Source organism: Nannobrachium achirus (genome assembly GCF_963921795.1).
Source record: "Nannobrachium achirus genome assembly, chromosome: 14".
In the NCBI taxonomy this organism is placed as follows: Eukaryota; Metazoa; Chordata; class Actinopteri; order Myctophiformes; family Myctophidae; genus Nannobrachium; species Nannobrachium achirus.
This window is the reverse complement of record NC_137821.1, coordinates 35,915,332-35,938,662: the sequence shown is the minus strand read 5'-3', so window position 1 is coordinate 35,938,662 and position 23,331 is coordinate 35,915,332. Positions and strand designations below refer to the sequence as shown.

The 23,331-nt window shown below is 44.1% G+C and overlaps 1 protein-coding gene across 3 annotated transcripts in view; it reads right to left on the bottom strand.

The window, feature by feature from the left end:
* Nucleotides 1-5,930: 5,930 nt before the first annotated feature.
* The window catches only part of LOC308298216 (endophilin-A1-like), a gene marked incomplete at both ends in the record, with an annotated part of 52,890 nt that continues 35,489 nt past the window's right edge, over nucleotides 5,931-23,331 (bottom strand). Inside the window, 8 exons of one of the 3 annotated variants that reach the window (XM_080741775.1) lie at nucleotides 5,931-6,178; nucleotides 7,661-7,799; nucleotides 9,021-9,143; nucleotides 9,518-9,676; nucleotides 11,688-11,821; nucleotides 12,659-12,799; nucleotides 20,283-20,355; nucleotides 20,586-20,654. In XM_080741775.1, coding sequence (XP_080597901.1) covers nucleotides 5,931-6,178; nucleotides 7,661-7,799; nucleotides 9,021-9,143; nucleotides 9,518-9,676; nucleotides 11,688-11,821; nucleotides 12,659-12,799; nucleotides 20,283-20,355; nucleotides 20,586-20,654 — 1,086 coding nt within the window. Of the gene's footprint in view, nucleotides 6,179-7,660; nucleotides 7,807-9,020; nucleotides 9,144-9,517; nucleotides 9,677-11,687; nucleotides 11,822-12,658; nucleotides 12,800-20,282; nucleotides 20,356-20,585; nucleotides 20,655-23,331 lie in introns of all 3 variants that reach the window. The other 2 variants (XM_080741776.1, XM_080741777.1) reach the window with 2 other exon arrangements.

The following is a 23,331-nucleotide window of genomic DNA, read 5'->3' as shown; positions in this document are numbered from 1 at the left end:
TGTTTGTGTTACATTTTGCTGTTGTTGTGGTTATTGGTTGTCTTGTGTCTACTTTGGTAACAGGAAAGTCATTATATTTCAATAAGACAATAGATCGGAATAGATAGACAAATACATAAGTAGATAGAGATTTAGTTTTGTAATTTTTCTATAATGCTCCTCTCCAACCTTCTCCTGATCTTATTGTATTGGTTTCTCAATACTATTATTATTACCTCTTATTGCCTTTGTAATGAGAAATTATTGTCTATTGATTATTGAAAAACTATTGATCCACTATTGGTAAAACTTTTGAATATTGCATTACCAGTTTATAATATATTGATCTTATTGTCCCAGAGTGACTGTCTTACACAGCTAACAGCAGGGTTTATATCTATCGGAGGTTTATGTAAATACAGGTTGATCCGATATCATTTCAACATGTACGGCTACAGTGCAAGAAATAACATAGTCAGAGAAAACACCACAGAAGATAGCTGTCCCTTAGGGGATTAGGCTTTGTTCGGACTGCTGGCAAATCCCATTTGTTTCTAAAAATCTGATCTCTAGGACTGGCTGTCTACATGATCAGATGGGATTTCATAACATCGCCCACCTAGCTATCTCCATTGGTTTCCGTGGTAAGAACGTAAGAACATACTGTAGGCTTGAGTAATGCTGGATGGACGTTTCATTATAGGTGGAAAATATATATATATATTGAAAAATATTAACACGTTTCACAGATTTTCACAATGTTTCGAAAAGTTTAAGCAAATCTACAAGCTCACGATGTGTCGCCTTGGTGACGTCCGCTATTTCTGAGTGTGACACTGTTGACAAAGTAGGCTACGACGAGATATAAAATGACCTAATGTGAAGCAGCTTGTGCAAGTGGTTAACTTATCACGCCCTCTCATGCACCAATGTCACTGATCAAGTCTCATCTGACAACAGATGAACTGACCATGAAGGTAACGTTAGCCATGGTGAATTCACTGGGAATGTATGTTGGCGCTCATGTGGTCTAGGTCGGAAAAGCACGGATGTCCGCGGGAATTAAGTCATTTGTTTTGCTGCTCGGCTTCAAATGAAAACAGGCTATTAATGTGCAACAATAAACAATTTCAACCCAATTTGAAACAGCAAAACGTTCATTATCTTTGATGTCGAAGCCCGAAACCCTCAATTTATCAGTAAATTACTGAACTAATGGCATTTGATGCACTACAATTTTAAACATCCCCGCCTCAATTAAGGGTCCACCCTATCCCTAAAGATATCCTGCATTAAGGGTACGGTCACACATGCGTAACTGAAGGGGAGAAGCTGAGGTGTCAATCCGTCGCACCGTTTTTGTGCCTTTGACTTAATCTGCAAAAACAATTCAAAGTTAGCCTATGCATAAAATAACTGAATTAGAGGTTTAACGTGAATACTAGGGGTTGGCCATTGGCATCACCTGATGCCCCAAATGACACCCCTTGTCTCCATGCGGCGGCACCTGACGTACCAACGCGCTGCTCCACCCTAACCCTAACCCTTTGCTCATAATAGAATGGAAGAGAACGGGACGCTTTAATTTTTAGGCATGGGTTTAATGAATTAAACGTAGGTTTAGGCATGGGTTTAACTAATTATCTTTAGTTATGGATAGGCACTGTATGTGTGGTTCAGAATAGGCATGGGTTTAGTGTCATTGAGGTTTGGAGAAGCGTCCGGCAAAGGCGTTTCACAGGGACTTCCGTCCATTCTAGGGTGGCCATCTACAGTAGTTCCAAGCAGGACGCTAGCCGGTATCTTAGCATTAGCCATGCTGCCACACATTGCTATGGATCTGGGAATCTGCAATGTTTCTATTTTATCATCATGGTACATTATGTCTATATGAAAATAAGACCAGACATTATGTATATTTGCACCACAGAAGCAGTGCAGGGCTAAATAGACAATTCAGGCCCTGCTTTGATGACATTATTTAAGTTTGTATACATAAAGAAATTGACATAAAACCCAGCATCACACTGTACAAAATAAGTGACTTAAGAAGTCACTGATGTAATAGCAAGTGTTTGATTCTCGTTATCAAAATGCCATTGCATTTATTGGCATACCCAATAAATAAACTGATGGCGCAACATGTCAAAAAATGCAGCCCCTTGTTTTAGGAAAACTAATTTAAAACGATTCACCTCATCTCAGCCGAACCTTTTCAGTTGCTTCAAGAAGGTAATTCAAAACGTAACAAGAATAAAACACTTGTCCATTTTTTGATGTTGTTATAGAGTAACAACCGATGCTCATTAGCGCAGCATGAGCTGCGTTTGAGCCACAGCTGGGACAATGGTAGACAAATCACTGACCCGGAAAGGAATCTCCACACCACTGAACGGAAGGTTACACTGTAAGCCAGTGGCTCTGAGCAGAGAGACCATCTCTCTCCAGTTAAGAGCCGATTTGATATGCCTTCCAATCAAGGTTAACCGTGTGACCACGCACGTGTGACGCTGATACACCCACGTGTAGCTGATCAGTGCATGGCCACCACAGGTGATGTGGGGGTCAGTCCCCGACCGTACACATGGAATATGTGGAGTGGAGCAGGGGTTCTCAACCTTTTTCTGGATCAGGGCCCATTTGATAATGTGTTGCAACGGCAAACACTTGGCTGCCGTCCCTTATTTTTTTCTTCTTTTAACATTAATATTATAATATCATTATGATCTTAGTGGTTGAGAATCACTGTGGTGGAGAGATAGTGTTGACATGATAGAGAACACATGGCTCTGAATGACAGAATGTCACACATTCCACTACACCTGCTTCATATGCCTTGCAAGTTACAATAAATACATATTTTAATTGACCGGAGCTCTCGTCTTAGGACGCAAAGTCAAAACTTACGCCGGCAAAGAACTGCTACTGAAAGTGTCTACGCGGAATACAAGCAGTACCACCCAGGGAAGTATATACACACACATATTTACACTGCACATGCCCAGGGCATGAAAATCTTTTGCTTCGGGGCCCTGTAGACACTTTCTGCCATGGTTCTTTACCAGACTTTTTTTTCCTGCGAACGAGGTTGGTCAAAACGCAAATACTGTCATAAACAGAATACTAAATATGCACATACAGTATACTGCAATGTATAGTCACCATAGAAGTCCCATTTCTAGCCTTATACTGTACATACACTTATTCCATACTGTTGCTCTGCGCCCGACAAGACCTGCTTAAAATTCCTGCATTTTGTAATTTTGTTATGCGATGCAGGTTGTGTGCTGTTCGACCGTGGTAAATGTGGCAAAGGGTTCTAAATTTGGACCACAAAGGTTCTGGGTTTGATTCCGGGCACCGCCAAAACACAGCAAATGAATAGCACAGTGTCTACTGTCGCATCAAATGGTGGCCTGTCGCCTAATGCATATCAAACCGGAGGCCCTTGAAATGATAAAGCACGAGAGGCACTGAGCGCCAGTATGGTGCAGTCCCATGCACGTGTGCACGCATGCATGGTGGCCAGAACAGGGATTTCCAGGTGGTCTTTTGCTACTGCTTAAAATCCTGCATGCAAGGGGAGCAGATCGAAATCGGTCAGGCTGTCTGTCCCCCACAGCACATATACAACACACTGTGAACATACGGAAGAGTGTTTTTTTGCAGGTCGTTCAGTCCGAGTGTATCAAAAAAGCAACTGGGTTAAGGCAGCGGAAGCTTGTGATTGGCTACACGGAGGTGATAGAGACTTGAGTTCAATCATATTTTTTGGTATTTGTCCCATTCCTTAGACAAAGAAAATGATTATAGTAAATTTACCCCCATTGATTCTGGATGGGGACCCAAATGCATTTGGTAATTTTGGGGGTGAACTACTCCTTTAACCCTAACCATAACCTCAGTAAAACTAACGCTGGTGAATGCTAACCTGGTGAAATGCTATCCTGCCGACGCTGGTGAATGCTAACCTGGTGAATGTTAAACTGGTCAGACCAACGGTGCTTAACCCAGTTGCTTTTTTGATACAGTCGGACTGAAAGACCTGCAAAAAATACTCTCCTGTGAAGATACTGTACCACGTTAGAACGGTTACACAGAGATAAAGACGTCGAAGGGTGTCTCCTTTGTCCATTTGAATACCAAAAAGTAGACTCGTCAGTTTCACCCCAAAGAACAAAGACAAAAAAAAAACACGCGTCTCTTATTGTGAGTTCACACCGCAAACAGTTGGCTTAGGAAGTCAGTCCATGTTGTGTGGTGGTCGGTAACGACGGGAGTTCGCCGCATTGTCCTTGCTCGCCGGTTCGGTACACGACGTACAGAATATACAGTCCAGTGTTCGAGTCGACGAGAGAGAGAGAGAAGCATGCATCAAAGGGTGAGGTCAGATTTGAACCTGTGCCAGCGACGTTACAACGCCAATCCTGTAAATCAAGTGTGTGTGTGTGGGTGTGTGTGCATACATGTGCGTGTGTGTGTGTGAAATGCCATCTATGTTGCTGCTTTATGTAGATTATCTTGCGAAAGTCACTTCAAGTTGAACCTTTCACAAGTGAAACTTTTAAAACCATGTTAACCCTGGTGTTATTTTGGGCATGATGGTCTGTAATTATACAGTGGAGATCTGCAAGTTGACAGTGTGTCTCACCGCGTTGTGAGATTACAGGTCGGCTATTTTTGCATTTAATCGGTTAAGTTCAGACCAAAAGATTCATTATGGGCTGTTGAAAACATACAACTGCTTGCAACAGAATTCACAAAACTGTTGCTTTGCAACGTTCTAAAACCTAGACGAGCTAGAAGACCGATCGCAGTTTCGGATATGGGAACATAAACATCACGCAACTATTTACAGTATGTCAAAATGTGCTGCTTGTGAAATGTTGTGGTTGTTTATCAGAGAATTTGGTACCCGAATCTCTCCCGCGGGATCAGTAAAGGTCTTATCTGAGTGTCATGTCCTCAAAATGGAAATAAAAAAGTCATCAGACAGCTTTGTTCAACAGCAACAACGCTGCCTTGAAAACGTCGTCCTCTGTCTCCTCTTGTCTCTCTGTCCTTTGGATGTCCTACGAGCATTGAACGTGCAGCTGGGAGTGGCGTTCTGTGTTCACGCTGTCCCTTAATGACAAACAACAGCCGTGACAAGGTAGTTACGGAGCTGACAAGCAACAGGAGGGAGAACAATTTAAACGTCTGGTCTGGCGATAAAGGCGTTGCTCCGCTTCCTGTGTGGGGAGCCCGGGGCCAACAGGAAGAGATGTAGACAGGAGGGAAGGAGATAAAGAGATATGAAAGAGTGATAGAGAGAAGAGAGAGACATATGGGGCGTTTTAAACAGTGAATCAAGGCTGTCCGTCAAGGGAAGAGAGATAGAATCCACAAACAAGCAGAGAGGGGGGGAACAAAACCCGAGAAGGTGACAGGGAGTGAACGAAACCGAGAAAGCAGGACGGGCTGCTCAGAATAGAACAACAGACTGACACAGGCACACGCAGACATACATGCGCACACACACACACACACGCGCACACACACGCACACACACACACACAGAGGTACATGCACATACGCATAAACTGCCCCTTCACAAGTCCTTTCGACGAGTCACCAGTCCTCAGTGCTGCCAAGGCTGAACGGAGCACAAACAGAGCAAAGGGGCTTCGACAGAACGCATCCTCTCCTCTCCTCCTTTCACGTTTCCATCCCTCTTTGTCTGTCATGCTCCCATTCTTCCGTCTCTGTCGCCAAGTCGATAGAAACCCTTTGCCGTCCATTTCAGTTGAGTGAAAAGCAGAGTTGCACAGAAGCACAAGAAGAAGAAGTAGAAGAAAGAGGAGGGCGTGGCTCGTTAATTTACACAAGTACAGGCTGTTTGGGGAGGGGTGGTTCGGAACAGTTGTGGTGTGGGTGGGCGGGAGTGGACGGGGACGGCGAGTGGGCGGGGCCTATTGAGGGAGCGGGACCAGGATATCCACGTAGTTGATGGGGAAGAAGCCCGATTGGCCGTTGATCATGCCCTCGTACCAGTTGTCGTCGATCTGATTGGTCAGGGTGATGATGTCGCCCTCCTTGAAGCCCAGCTCGCCCTCGTTCTCCGGCTCAAAGTCGTAGAGCGAGCGGCAACAGGGCTGGTCCATGGGCGCTGCATGGCAGGGACAAACAGAGAATGTTAGAGAGGCAGGTGCTGACATTTCTAATAGTGCTTTGGGGAGAAAATAACTGAAAATAGCCGCGTTGTGAGCTTGGAGGTCGGCTATTTTCGGTGCTTGATACCACAGTGAACTAAGCATAATCAAGTCAATACCGGAGATGTGGCGTACATCATCATGGATTTCTACACAAAGAGGGCTATACTTTCAACATAAGAGGCTGCATTCAAGTTCGGCAGAATTTGGACAAGACGATTCTTTTGAATGCTGCCTTCAGGTATGGCATGGCAAGAGGGCATTTGCATTTCTTTCACCATAGTAAAAAGTGCATTCAAGGTCTGGAGAGGACACTTTTTACAGAGGGATAAAATGGCAGGGGCTCAAGCCCCCTTTGATGTCTATGTGTGCACGTGCCTGTTCAAGTGGAATGTGCACATGTAATGACATGAATGTCACATTCACTGGAGTCTGAGACTTGAGTGTGCAAAAGTACACTTTCAGACTCAGTACAAAAGGATTTTGTACACTCAAAACATTTGAGAACTATTGCACTAGAACAACATTCAGCCACTAGATGTCGCACTTCCCATTGCCTGCTGGTAGAATCATGTAATCTGCAAACATTGTGTAATGCCATGGCTGCCTTACAAGAATATGTTAAGCACTTTAGCCAATGAAAACATAATTTGATGGATAATGGCTTCTGTCAGCTTATGACTTGCAGAGGTAAACAAACGTTAAGATTTGAGCCTGACTCAGCAGACCGCCGGACATAAAGACCACCTGCCCCCTACACAGACCCCCCTCAGAAGCCTGCCTCTTCGTCGTATAGGAATAGGACGTACATGTGGGACCACCAGACAAGAGGGCATGGCTACACAATGTTGAACTGGACATGGGTAAATTCTCCTTCTACAACACTGCCACCCAAGTGCAGAATTCCTTGACCCCTTCCCTTAAAACACGTAGTTCACTGGCTTCCTTCAAAACTGCCCTGAAAATTCACCGTTCAGGAGGCCAGAGGCGGAAGTAGTTATCACTTATCCCTTTGACAAGCAAGAAGTGATCACCCCCCTTACTTTACCCCCACGCCACCTTTTTATAGTTTTATACTTGCGATGATATTGAATGTTTTTTGATGCTACTTTATATGTTGATGAATTGAATACCAAGAACCTCCGACAGAAACAAGACCGCAAGGGCTCTTTTGGGGTGTTCTTTTTAGGCAGGGTGTTTGACTGTACTTGTGCAGTACTACTTTTAGTTTTTTTTGTTTCGACTATAGCCTACGGTTCTACATTTTTGTCTAATAAAATATTCAATCAATCAATCAATCAATCAATCAACATGACGATACATGAAAGAAGAACATTTTTAGGGGAAGAAAGCGACACACACACACACACACACACACACACACACACACACACACACACACACACACACACACACACACACACACACACACACACACACACACACACACACACACACACACACACACACACACACTCCCAGCCACCCACCGGGTGATTTGCCCCCAGGGGACTTGGGAGGGACTCGGGGGGAGTGCAGCCCCCCGTTGTGACTCTCGCTGGTGGGCAGGAGCTCCAGCGTCATCCGGGGTTTTGCAATGTATTCCTTCCTGGGTTTATTCGACGCTTCCTTTATCCTGCGAGGGAAACCAAACACTCATCTCACTTCAACTGCATGCCAAGGTGTTCCCACGGGACAGCTATTATCCAATGCGTTCAATATAGTCATCAATTATAGTCTCAAGCCCTTTTCCTTGGTTAAATATTTATAAAACCCACGGACACACTTAACCGCTTTCAGCCTGGCATCCCGACATTGCCCTGCAAGCCAAAATGTTATGATAACGTCTTCCGGTGACTCCGGTGACGTTCAGAACATATGGACTATAGGATTATTCTTATTGTTTGTAATGTTAGTTGAAATATGAGCATGTAAGGTTATAATCTGGGACATATCTGTCACATATCTGACTAGTTATGATCGGACCCTCTCTGATTAATTAATCTAATCTATTAATCCAGGATGTCCGTTTTTGTGGACAGGATTTATGTTAGTTGAAATCAGGTGATATTCTAGGCCAGATCTGACCAGTCAGGTTTTGACTTGATCTGGCCACAATCGAGACGTCACTGATTGGTCAAGGTCCCGACCGTGCTTGCTGGGTGGGCATGTCATCCCTACGTACTCTAAAGCAGTAGTTCTCAATCTGTGGGTTGGGACCCCCAGAGGGGTCCCAGAATTATTTTGGGGGGTCTCCAGGTGATTAACTTAACTCACTTACTGCCAATTTAAAATGCCCCTCGAGTGGCACTAGTGCCAGAAGCCTCCATAGACTCCCATGTAATTTATAGTGCACAGATCATGCACGCCCATGCACAGATCATGCACCATGTTTGTGCAGGCTGTTCACAGCTTTCAAACAAAAAAAAAAGATTGGAAATCCGTTCAGGCATTCATGATTTATCAGCCATAATGTTTTCTTCAGATGTAAACAAAAATGGCTGCCATGTTTGAAAGATGGGGTTGTATGGGGGGTGGAACATGCAAAAAAAAAAAAAAAAGTAAAAGTCGCCCAAAGTCGCTTGGCAGGGAAGCCCATAGTGAGAAAGTCGCCCTAAAAGTCGCCTGGCACTGTATGAGTTAATGTGTTACACATTAAGTTAACATTAGTGCTCGTCAGGGTGGGGGTCCCCAGTTAATATGATTATTTTAGGGGTCACGGCCTGAAAAGGTTGAGAACCACTGCTCTAAAGTAGTGGGTGTACAACATAAACAATGCATTTATGTATTTATTTATTAGTTTATTTGTTTGTTTAACCATCTATTTATCTATATATTTTATGAGCCTACATAATGTGCATGTACTAACCTCTCCTCCATCTTGCTGGACAGTTGTTGCAGGATTTCCGCTGAGCGGCTGTGATATTCCAGCTGCGCCTGAACTAATGCTGACAACTGGCTCACCTGCTCTATCTGCGCGCGCACGCACACACACACACACACACACACACACACACACACACACACACACGCACACACACACACACACACACACACACACACACAATTGTACTGGTGTTAATATCAGTTTGATGAATGGTAAATGTTAATAGAAACTGCAATTGATTTACTAATAATACTCAGACATACAGTACATGCACACACGCATACACATATGCACGCGCGCGCATGCATGCACGCACTCACACACACACACACACACACACACACACACACACACACACACACACACACACACACACACACACACACACACACACACACACACACACACACACACACACACACACACACACACACACACACACACACACACACACACTTACGTCACTCTCCAGCAGGTTGAACATGCTCTGCTCTGCGATCTCCTTGCTCTCATCAAACTTCTCCAGAGCCTGTTTGATCTCGTCGTCCTGGACTTTACCCTGTCGCTTCTTCTTGTAGTCAAAGTCCAGACGACGGCCCTGCATCTTCTTGATGTGATGCTGCAGCGTGGAAGAGGAGGAAAACACAAATATAATTCATAAACCTCTCATCTCCATATTCTGACTTTCTGTGGGTTTTTTCATTAATGCACATGCATGGAGTGAATGGCAGATCGAGTGGCAAATCGAGTGGCAAATCGAGTTTAACATTGTTAAATGTCGTTTAATGCAATCAGATAGGACCTTTCTGTTTGGATGTATGGGCTGTCATGGTCAGAAAGTAGTTTTTTTGCCACTCAGTAGGCGTTCCCGCATAACTTCCGGGTATGATGATGATGTCACATGCATACTCTCTATTAACTCATACTCTGCGATCCCTGTCGAAACCGGAGATTTCCCGCTGTACCGTGGTGCCATGCCCGTCGATCCCGGAAGTTTAATTAGCTTTAATCATTATGAAAGGATTAAAAGTATTATCGCTGATTTTCGCTGATTCTGGCTCTTTAGGCCCGCCCCCCTAACTGTATCCGGTCATTTCCGGTCTGGACCGGATCTAGCTTTCCGTATCCGGTCTGCGCCTGGGCCATAGTCCCGCCTCCGTTGGTTTACATTGTAACAGAAGAGGAAGCTACTCGGCGATGGAAAGCTCGTTTTTCGATCCGATTTTTGCGTTTGGAAACTTTGATCCAGTCTCTACACGCCTGGATTATGATCCCCGCACATATCGTGCGTTTTGTGCGCGAACGTGTCCACGTGTTACCATAGCGCACAGCTGGCTTTTTTCAATGTTTTTTCATGTAAACACTGGCGGATAAGCAGGGATACAGCATGGCAACGGATATGTCTATTTCAATGGGGGTTTTTTTATTCGAAAGCTGTCACCGAGTCTACACGTCTACTAAATGAATCGCGCACAGATTGTGCACGATGCGTGCGCGTGCCCACGTTAAAAGGTAAGGACAATTTGGCAGCTGCTTACTACAGCTATGTTTAAAATGGCAGCAAAATTGTTAATGGCTTATTCTGCCCTACAAAGGCAGAGTGCAGTAACTACGTTTTCGAATTTCACAAAAAAATGGGTTTAAAAGTGTTACAGCTTATCAGCCAAATGAGATAAAGATATAAAAGTGATATTACACTGATTGTTGTACATCTGTTCTTGAGGTAATTGTTCATCCCCCAATATCATGAAGGCTAATTTGACCGTTGGGCAACACAAAGTCGGTGTGTCCCAAAACGTAGTTACTGCACTCTGCCTTTGTAGGGCAGTTAATTGATCGATCACGATCATCACATTGATTCCTGGTGTTTTTGAGCGGTGGTCACAACGCTCCTATACGTGGCCGTGTGTGTGGGTCTGTCTGTCTGTCTGTCTGTCTGTATGTCTGTATGTCTGTCTCCGTGTCCGTAGCCTGCAGTAACCTTTTCTGACCACACATGTTAAGGGAGGGGCGCTGTTGCACACACACACACACACACACACACACACACACACACACACACACACACACACACACACACACACACACACACACACACACACACACACACACACACACACACACACACACACACACACACACCACCGCTCAGTTCACACGAGTGTGATTTTAATTTGAATCCTGAAAAGTGACAGTTTTGGACATATGAGGTTTACGCCCCGACAGCAACGATATAGTCCCATTTAGCAGATGCTCTTAACCCTAGCGACTAATTAAACTCATGAAGAGAGTGCAGAGAGAACAGCATAGTGCCTCAAGAAACTAGGATACCAGAAACAAAGAACCTAGCATCTGTTCTAAACAACACGCAATCTACGGTAAATCCCATTCTGTACATTATACTATAAAGATAGATAAAAAAATACCCAAGCTGAATAACATGCTATTTGAAATCACATTCTCAAGATGCTATCTAAATCCTATTCTTAACATTTATAACATTAAAACAGGACTCAAGGTGGCAAGAAGAAGTATGTATTGCTTCAAAGTGACTGTGTTGGCAGGTAAACATCCAATGGGGACACATCTGTATCTCCTCACAGTCCTTTTCATGGAGGTTGTGTCTGTACCTGGATCTCCTTGAGGTCCTTGTCATGGAGGTTCTGAAGTGGGTCGACAAAGTTCTGTTTGACCTCCATGTCCAAAGCGTCCTTCACCTCCCCCAGCTCCCTCATGGCTTCCCCCGCATCTATCAGAGCCAAACCTGAGGAGAGAGGGAATAGTTTGCAATTTAGGGGACACAAAACTAGCAATGTTCTTTAATATGTCAGTCATCATTTCTTTGTATATTTAAGTTATGGTTAGGGTGTGTCATGAATCTTGCCATGTGCAACTTCAAAGCCTAAAAGCCAAACAGAAATGTAATTGTAAACGATAAATATACAATAGAGGGTATGCGCGTGACCTCACTGTTGCTGGAAGTTATGTGGGAACACGCCTACTGAGTGGCAAAAAACTAATTTCTGCCATTGACAGCCCATACATCCAATCAGAAAAGTCCTATCTGATTGTATTAAACAAAGTTAACTCACCAACATTGCGGCTGTACTGAAAGCTTGAATTATCCTCTTTCTATCTGCAAAGTTTTTGTTTAATAAAAATTCACCACAGGCATGTTATGAGCTACTTTCTGTCAAGACATTCTGTGCAGGTTTTTATTTTTCCAAGTGTCAGAGTTTGGAAGCACTCGTTTTCAACAACACAACATCCTGCTGCCTCCTGCATTATGTGCAAATTAGAAACAGGTGGTATGCAGGGCCGTTGAGTGATTTGCAACTAGCACTTCCAAACTCCAATGCTCCTTGCTGCTCAATGTTTTGCCACTCAGTCTAGATTAGGGGGGCGGGTCCCAGTGGACGTGCATACCCTCTATTAAATCGTTAATCACAATTATTTGGGTGACAATTAATCGTCATGTAAAATGTCATAATCGTGACAGCCCTATGTCTGTGTGTGTGTGTGTGTGCGTGTGTGTGTGTGTGTGTGCGTGCGTGCGTGCGTGCGTGCGTGCGTGCGTGCGTGTGTGTGTGTGTTCACTCACCGAAGCACGAGTCGTCCAGCTCTCGTCCGAACCTCTGCATGGCCTCCCCCAGGACGGCCTCAGCCTGAAGGTAACCTGGACCCTTCTCTGTGCCCCGGATCTTGGACATGGTGTTTATCATGGTGAGCCTCGCTCTGGACGCTGGAGAGAGAGAAACAAAACCCATGCCGGACATAAGAACAACAATAAAACAGTATAGTCACCTGGCTGTCAGGATCTCAGAATTATCCACTGTACTGTAGTGTACATACAGTACATTCCCTCCCACATGGCTCATTTTAGGCCTGAACGCAAATCTGTGTCACTTTAGATTTGCACCACTTTAACCATTATTTTATGCTTTAACCCATTTAGTGCTCCATACATGAAAGGGTTAAAAATCCAAGCTGCCGGCTGCCTGCTCCGTCCGCGGCCAGTCTCTTATTTTGAAGGCCGGTGTCGGTAGAAGATCTGCCCCAGGCTGAGAATCTGCCTGGGGTACGTCACTTCCGTTGCTTGCGCTGTTGCGATTGGCTTTTGGCTTTGAATAACCTTTATTGAACACGGAAACGATACATTCCCAAAACTACGGCAACTCTATAAGGCCAAAATTCTCCCCCACCTCCAGTGAAGCTCTGTACTAGAGCAGTGTCTGCGTCTTTTATTGAATTCTTTATTCTACATTACATTATTATTTCTTGCTGTCGAATGAGAACATGATAGTGATGTTAACATTAAGAATTCTATTGCTTTGAATTCTATTGCTAGGCCTTTTTTTAATCTATTGCTATTATATTTGAAATCTATTGCTTTGAATTTAGCATTTATCACTTTAGCCAGTCTGCTTAATTAAAATCGTTTTATCACTGGCAGTAATTAACAGGGTTCATGAACGAGTATGTTAAATTAAGTCTTTTTATGATCTTTTATTATTATTAGTCACATTTCCATGCACCACAATGCTATTTCTGCCAGACATCCATGCACCACAATGCTATTTCTGCCAGACATCCATTCACCACAATGCTAAGACATCCATTCGCCACAATGCTATTTCTGCCAGACATCAATTCGCCACAATGCTATTTCTGCCAGACATCCATTCGCCACAATGCTAAGACATCCATTCGCCACAATGCTATTTCTGCCAGACATCCATTCGCCACAATGCTAAGACATCCATTCGCCACAATGCTATTTCTGCCAGACATCCATTCACCACAATGCTATTTCTGCCAGACATCCATGCATCACAATGCTATTTCTGCCAGACATCCATTCGCCACAATGCTATTTCTGCCAGACATCCATTCGCCACAATGCTAAGACATCCATTCGCCACAATGCTATTTCTGCCAGACATCCATGCACCACAATGCTATTTCTGCCAGAAATCCATGCACCACAATGCATGATGTCAGAACTAGCATTGTGGTGCATGGATGTCTGGCAGAAATAGCATTGTGGTGAACGAATGTCTGTCAGAAATAGCATTGTGGTGCATGGATGTCTGGCAGAAATAGCATTCTGGTGAACGAATGTCTGTCAGAAATAGCATTGTGGTGCATGGATGTCTGGCAGAAATAGCATTGTGGTGCATGGATGTCTGGCAGAAATAGCATTGTGGTGCATGGAAATGTGACTAATAATAATAAAAGATCATAAAAAGACTTAATTTAACATACTCGTTCATGAACCCTGTTAATTACTGCCAGTGATAAAACAATTTTAATTAAGCAGACTGGCTAAAGTGATAAATGCTAAATTCAAAGCAATAGATTTCAAATATAATAGCAATAGATTAAAAAAAGGCCTAGCAATAGAATTCAAAGCAATATAATTCTTAATGTTAACATCACTATCATGTTCTCATTCGACAGCAAGAAATAATAATGTAATGTAGAATAAAGAATTCAATAAAAGACGCAGACAACACTGCTCTAGTACAGAGCTTCGCTGGAGGTGGGGGAGAATTTTGGCCCTACAGAGTTGCCGTAGCAACGGAAGTGACGTACCCCAGTCAGATTCTCAGCTGGGGCAGATCCTCTACCTACACCGGAAGTAGATCGAGCTCACAATTCCTACAGTACTTGACGACCTTTACGATTGACCAGGAAGTAGTTCTGGTGCAGATGTAAACAGGAGTGGAAGATGGATCCCTTTATACTTTTGCTATTTTAGCGAGAATCCAATGCCCTCCTTGGCATCAAAAGTGTTTTTTGGAGAAAATGGACATTAAAGATGAGAAAGACCGTTGGCTTCCATGTTATGGGCACACTATTGTGTGCACGTGGATGCGCGATGATGATGAATCGGCAAGTCCACCCATGCCAGCACTTTCCAATGGACGGTACGTAGCCCTTGCCAGCTTTACTGTATATACAGTATATATTGCGCGTATACGCGGGATCGGCACTATAGATACCTTTTAATATTTCACGAGTATACGCGGGATCGGCAACAAATTAGTTAACTATAAAAAAATAGCAGATATACAAGCTCACAGCGCGGCACCGAGTGCCGCGCTGCGAGCTTGTAGATCTGCTATTTTTGAAAAATCGTTTGTGCAAGTCTTTGAATATTTTTGACCCGATTCTATAAATGTCTTCTAAATCCTTCTTCTAAATCAGTGGTTCGCAAACGTTTTCATCTCAAGGACCCCCAAAACTACATGTATTTGGCCGCGGACCCCCATCTCAAAATATGTAGTTCCAGAAGCAAATATTTGAGTTACAAATGTCCGCTTTAAAAAGATATTTTCAAAAATATTTCAAAAATAGTAAATTTACAAGCTCGCAGCGCGCGCTGTGAGCTTATATATCTGCTATTTTTCAATAGTTAAAGCATTAAATAATTCTTGGCCAAAATGGGTTAAGCTAAACATGGTTAAGCTAAACACTATCCCTACGGTTGGCCACCACCAGTCTTATTTTACACAAAGTAAATAAATACATGAATAAGTAAATAAATTCAAACCACGACACCAATAATCGAAATAGGTCTCCTAACGTCAAGAGACAATTTAGTCATTTAACACCAAAGTCACTTGGCAGGTGGCATGGGTTGTGGTACAGTATATACTGTAGTGTCTTTTCATAGCTCAGCTGTGGGGTTCGGAGACTCACCGGGGTGCTTGAGGGCATTCCAGGGGCTAAATGGCTCATAGTTAGGAACCAAATGGATCCTTACAGGTCGGTAACTCTGAGTGTACAATATATGCACAGTAGCTATCTATATTAAACTATTCACTCTTCTGTGCAGACTATAATTGCGACCGTAGGTCGCATTTACTATCAAACCCTGCACAAAGTGTCAGTCCGTCAGTCCGTCAGTCAGTCAGTCTGTCCGTCTGTCTGTCACACCTCACACGTCACACTATTGCCCTGCTCATATCTCCGCAACCGTTGCCCCGATCTGCACACACGGACCCCCAGAGCTCCAGGGACCCCCAGGTCCCTGGGGGACCCCCAGATGTAAAAAAAGACCAAATGTGCAAAAATGACCAAATCACCACTCCAACATGGCTGCTCACGGGGAATTCCCGGGGACCACCGACTCCTGGTGCTCCAGAACGGATGCCAAAGTGGTGGCGCCCCCAGTGGAGGACCCCCTCCACTGCAGCTCACATAAAATGCCGTAACTCGGGCTAGGAGCGTCCGGGAGAGCCGGGGCCGGTACCTATTCGTCCGCCAAGGCAACGCGGAGACCCCACCCCTCATTTCTCACATGGCCCTCTTCTAGCGCCACCATGAGGCCGATTCTTGCAAAACACATTTTTGGACACTGCTCCTACAGATTTTGCCCTAAAATCACGAAAATCACTACACAGTATGTCTACACTCATGTCATCAACATGGATCAGGAAGATTTTGGCAAAACACATTTTGCCCTATTTGTGGAGATAAGTGACCTACGGTCGCTTATCTCCCGATTAGGGAGCCTTACTGGTGTATGCAAAGCTATGTATATAAATAGCAGAGTCACATACTGCAGCGGTGGCAGTAAAGTGAACTGGTGTCTCCTATAAGGAAACATTCTAAAGTGCAGTGTGATACTGAAAGATAGCGGTACAAATCAGAAATGGTGGTAGTAGCAGAGTGAATAGTCAGTTGCTGGGATGATCTGGGTCTTCACCCTACTCCTCTGGGTTAGGGGAGACCTGCACGGCTGGCAGTTCAGTTCTGATGTTGTGTTGTGTTGTTTTGTCCATCTTCTTGCAGTTGTGTTTGACCATATTCTGTACAGGGCAATGATGCATCAGTCATGCCATTCTCAAAATGGGGTCCAGGCACCCCCAGGGGGCTACCAGCCAGGGCAGGAGGTCCCCAGCAAAATGATTTAAAATAGAATTGCAATCATTTGAACCACTTAGACCGTATTTCATGACATGAAGTGACCAGCTGCTTGCAGAGGGTACAGAACATCCATGAATCCATAATGAACCAACTCCAGTCTGAGGAAGAACTACTGTAGAAAGATGCAACTGGAAATTGCTAGTGTGTGTGCTTGCCGTGATGTGACGCGAGTCACACTTGCAAATGAATTCCGTCTTTTTGAAAAGTCAATTGGGAAAATTATTTCACTAATAAATAATGGCCATATATGGATATCTCTGTATCAGTCTTCCTTGTCCCTTTTATGCCTATATATGAGGATTGCTGATGTCATCAGCCCATATCTTGCAATGCCCATATATGGACATGCTGGGCTGTAATTTGATTGTCTTACGTAGCAGCTCTTAACATAAAATCCTGTCCATACTGTCTCCGACCACTGAACCATTCGTCTGAGAGTTCCAACTTTCCGACGTGCAGCTTTCCGAACTCTAATTCGGGGTAATGATTTTCAGAAGATGCGGGTGATGTAATTTTGTAGTTGAACCAGACCTTTCCGATGAAAAGTTTGATGGTCGGTCGGTGTTGCGAGCGTTTCGGGGCAACGAGCTAAGAATCCCGCGTATGGGGAAACCCATATGGGTGAGCTTTTTTGGCTTATATATATGGAGATCTTGAGAACCCTATATATGGACATAATTCCTCGTGTCACAGGGACTGTCGTCATAAACGGCATGTCACATAGACTAGCATCATAGACAGCATGTGCTGCCAGGCCGACGTCATAATCTGTACAATGGCAATGACCGTATAAGGACCGTATAAGAATGCGAGGCGTGTGTGCATGTAGATCGGCTATTTTCACAATTTCTGCCTCTAATATTTGACAATTTGGCCAATGTTTAATTTGACATTTTAGAGGTATTAAAAAGTCCTTAAATTGTCACTTTAGAAATGTGCAGATACCCTCTACAGTCTATAGACTTAAACTTTATGTTGATTTGTTTACTGATGAAACACAACATTGCACATTAACTTTTTCTCTGCCATTTTAAACATAGCTGTAGTAAGCAGCTGCCAAATTGTCCTTACCTTTTAGCGTGGGCACGCGCACGCATCGTGCACAATCTGTGCGCGACTCATCTAGTAGACGTGTAGACTCGGTGACAAGCTTTCGAATACAAAAAACCCCATTGAAAAAGACATATCCGTTGCCACGCTGTATCTCTGCTTATCAGCCAGTGTTTACATGAAAAAGCATTGAAAAAAGCCAACTGTGCGCTATGGTAATACGTGGACACGTTCGCGCACAAAACGCACGATATGTGCGGGGATCATAATCCAGGCGTGTAGAGACTGGATCAAAGTTTCCAAACGCAAAAATCCGATTGAAAAACAAGCGTTCCATCGCCGAGTAGCTTTCTCTTTTGTTACACTGTAAACCAATGGAGGCGGGACTATGGCCCAGGCTCAGACTGGATACGGAAAGCTGGATCCGGTCCAGACCGGAAATGACCGGATACAGTTAGGGGGGCGGGCCTAAAGAGCCAGAATCAGCGAAAATCTGCGCTAATACTTTTAAACCTTTCATAATGATTAAAGCTAATTAAACTTTACAGGCTCTACGGGCATGGCAGCGCGGTACAGCGGGAAATCTACGGTCTCTACGGGGATCGCGAGGTATGAGTTAAGTTAATCATCTGGGGACACCCCCAAAAACATTTGGGGACCCCTCTGGGGGTCCCGACTCACAGGTTGAGAACCATTGGACTAGACGGCGGTGTTCACATGAAGTGGCCAGCCTAGGTCCACCCTGATGTGAACCCAGAGGAACATGATGAGGCTGCTCTCTCTCTCTCTCTCTCTCTCTCTCTCTCTCTCTCTCTCTCTCTCTCTCTCTCTCTCTCTCTCCACTGCAGTCCTTGTTGATGTGAATCCACGATCATGTCTTTGCTTAGCTGGCATTCAAATGGAGGTTGTTATCCTGGCACCACGAAGTCGGGGCTCATCACTTCCCCTCTGTAAGCCGTCTCATGGCTGTCTGTAATCAGGCCGATGACAGTACCGTCGTCAGCGAAAGGAGACAAGGATGCCATCTGGGTCCGGTGCCTTGTGTGGGTTAATCCAGTGGTTCTCAACCTGTGGTACAGGGCCCAAGGATGGGGCCATGGCGATAATGCAAGTGGGCCCCCAAATAACTGGAAATACACTGATATAAATATTTGAATCTTAATATAATGTCCATATCAAATGGAAAACATTAATGTCATTGTAGTTTTTATTGAAACCAGTGAAAACGTGGTCTGGTGGGTGGGCTGCGAAAGCTGTGAAGATTTTCGAAAGGGCCCTGAATCTCCAGAAAAAGTTGAGAACCACAGGGTTGATCCTTTTGAAGGTTTTATACACAGCAGGGACGTGTAGAGAAATGTAGAGAGGCAGGCCCTGAAATTTCTAAAAGTGCCTTTTGGTGAAAATATCGAAAATAGCTGACCTCCAAGCTCACAACGCGTCGATGCTTGGTTTCTACGCAGAGAGGACAATTATTTCAACATAAGATACTGCGTTCAAGTTCAGGAGAATTTGGACAAGGCAATTCTCTTGAATGCTGCCTTCAGGTTTGGCATGGAAAAGAGGGCATTTGCATTTCTTTCACCATACAGTAGTAAAAAACTACATTCATGGTCTAGAGAGTGCACTTTTTTCAGATGGATAAAAGGGCAGGGGCTCAAGCCCCCTTTGATATCTATGTGTGCGCGTGCCTGATACACAGCTGTATAGATGTTTCCTGTGGGCTGGTGTTTTTGCATAACCATGGCTGGGGTCTTATCCTCAATGAGTTAAGTTGATCTGGAAGAAATGCAGACACCTCCCCCATATTGCTGGGTTTCCGTTTGTAATCCGTGATGGTTTTAAGATCGTTCCGTATGATTCCGGTGTTGGAATCGTGCTATTGTGACATAACATCCTCATACTTGCCTTCCAGGTTTTAGGCATAGGCTGCACTTTCCTGTACTGATTTGGAAATGACCACACATTAACCACATTGCCCACTTAAGCCCTGTATACTTCAAACTACGATGCGAGGCCAATATATCCGATCTACAGTACAAACTTACAAGGCACTGCAACGTAACACGCTGTGAACTTGCGGATTAACCTGGACGCCAGTCAATATTCTACTTTTTGTGTTATCCTGTGTGTGTGTGTGTGTGTGTGTGTGTGTGTGTGTGTGTGTGTGTGTGTGTGTGTGTGTGTGTGTGTGTGTGTGTGTGTGTGTGTGTGTGTGTGTGTGTGTGTGTGTGTGTGTGTACCTGGGTTAGGTTGAAGGTACTCTGTTGTTTTGGTCATGATGTCCAGGACTGCTCTACTGGTGGTGTCCACCCTCTGCACGCACACACACACACACACACACACACACACACACACACACACACACACACACACACACACACACACACACACACACACACACACACACACACACACACACACGTTTGCAAGTAAGTCCATGCCTGGCAATAAGTATTTTAGGCTAAAATGACACCACGGTTTGTTCTACTGCAAACTGAAAAGAGACTATCTGTACAGAGTTGACATGGTTGTATGGATGTTACCTTTTCCATTTCTATGAAGTCAGCATCGAGTTTGGTTCCTTCTGCACCTCCGACCTTCTCACTGACTTTCTGTGGACAGAGAGAGAGAGAGAGAGAGAGAGAGAGAGAGAGAGAGAGAGAGAGAGGAGAGAGAGAGAGAGAGAGAGGGAGAGAGAGGAGAGAGATTTAATGTGTCGGTCAAGTTAAAGCAGAAATACTGTACAGCAAATATATAGCAATGAGCTATCATCACCAAGCGGTTGTTAAAACACCTGACAAAAAAAATGTTGATACATGTTGGCAAATCTCCGCTTATGGGAGTCCCCATCACGGCACAACACCTTTTCTGGCATGAAAATGTTTGAGAACCACTGATCGAGGACAACCTACAGTACCGACCAAATAACAAAGCGAAAGCCATGAGCTCTGTTTGTCTGTGTCTTTGTCCAATGACCCTGATCCTCTCTGGCCAATAGTATTGCTGGTCTACCAGGAAATGTCCCTGATGTCCTTGACATACAGTACTATAGCAGATTAATCAGAGTTAAGCTAGACCTGAGAAGCCTATAAAACATTAGGATAGAAAACCAGCAGTAATGGAGGTCCTTTTAAGATATTGTCACCGTCGGGCAGAAACCTTGTATCTCCAAGTTTCAAATTTGTACATCTTTTCGCAAAGCAAAGCCCTGCTTCATCATGCAAGGCCGTCGCACAAAAGTAGTGAAAACAGCAGATCTACAAGCACACAACGCCTCGATCAGCTGTTTTCTCTAGTTTAGTTCGTTAGTTTTAGTTTTTTTAAGAAAATTATATATTAGAAATTATATTAGAAATACAAAAAGAACGCTTTTGGACATACAAGGTTTCCACCCGACAACGACGACATAAAACCAGCAGTACAAGAGGTCCCGGTAGGATATAAAACCAGCGGTACTAGAGGTCTTGGTAGGAGATAAAAACAGCATTACCAGTATGTGTTGTGTTGGTTCATGCTGGTTCAACAGTGTGTTAAGATGTTTTGGATAAAGGAGTCCAGATTGTTTTCCTAAACATTTCATTTTGAATTGTGAGGGCTTTCAAGTGGAACATCTTTAGATGAGATTATACTGTGTGGAGTGGACCACATAATTACTACCTGGGCTGCAACCACTGATTAATTAATTACAATCATTTAGCTCCCATTCATCCTTTGGGCTATTTGTTTGTCACTGACACTGTACTTCTGCACATACAGTACAGTACATGAAATGTGCACTGCATTGGTGATTATTCTCTTGATTAGCTTTTTGACGAATACTTTGAATATATATATTTATAAAGCAAAACAAATATATATTTTTTACTCAAATCTTAGCTTCTGGGAGTCCCTTGAACAACATATTTTGAGTTGGGGGTCTGTGGCCAAATACTTATAAATGTCCTTGACATGAAAAGGTCTGAGAACGACTGATTTAGAAACATACATTTCTGTCAGGATTTGGACGAAATTTGTAGAATCGGACACTGGTCCGAGTGTTGTCTTGTTCCCTGCCTCTCTATGTACACTGTCCTGTCCTGTCCTGTCCTGTCCTGTCCTGTCCTGTCCTGTCCTGTGCTGGGCTGTGTGAATAAAAGATGTCCCTCTGCTCGGTCCCCTCTCTGCTTTCAGCCAATACGTCACAACACACACCCTCCTCTCACACCACCAACCCACCAATCACCTGCCTCCTCCCACACCGCCAACCCACCAATCACAGAGGGGGAATCCCTCTCATCGGCCTGTCACAAAGCCATTCAGCGTCATCACGGACTCAGAGAGGGTGTCCTGTAAACCTCGCCCCCTCTCTGGAGTCAGCAGTCAAGGCAATTTGGCTTCATAAATAAATCAACAGATGAGCAAACAAAATAAATCAATCAAACAATATTTCATCCTTGTTGTTGTGGACTCTGAGCATACATGAACTGAAGGATCTGTAAAGGTGTTCTTCTGACATTACTTTGGACTTTTATTATAGTTTTAAGTTGAATTAATCAAAACCAGTAAACAATAAAATAGCTGTCTGTTCTATTCCTTTTAATAGCACCACCAGATGGCGTCATAATGACTTTTTGGAGCTGTGTGGAACACAAGCTCCCTATACGTGGCCGTGTGTGTAGGTATGTGGGTGGGTATGTGGGTATGTGGGTCTGTGGGTCTGTATGTAGCCTGTATGTAGTAACCCTGGGTGACCAGAGAGGTGCTGTTGAGTCTAGCCTGCCCTGAGCATCAACTGCAATACACACACACACACACACACACACACACACACACACACACACACACACACACACACACACACACACACACACACACACACACACAGCGCTCCACTTCGAACAGAGGTTCGATTTTCTTCTATCCAATGGAAATATAGATAGCAGGTATTATTCAACTCAAAATCTCTGTCTCTGTGTCTGTCTCTCTCTCTCTCTGTCTCTCTCTCTCTCTCTGTGTCTCTCTCTCTCTCTCTCTCTCTCTCTGTCTCTCTCTCTCTATTGCTCTCTTTCAATTTCTTACTCTCTCTTATTGCTCTGTCTCTCTCAGTCGTCTAATTGGCTTTAAGTTTCTGCTGCAGTAACTCTTCCCGTCACCCCACCCCTCCCCTTTCTCTCTCTTTCTCTCTGTCTCTCTGCCTGTCTCTCTTCTCTCTCTCTCTCTCTCTCTCTCTCTCTCTCTCTCTCTCTCTCTCTCTCTCTGTCTCTCTCTCTCTGTCTCTGTCTCTCTCTCTCTCATTAGGCCTCATTGTGA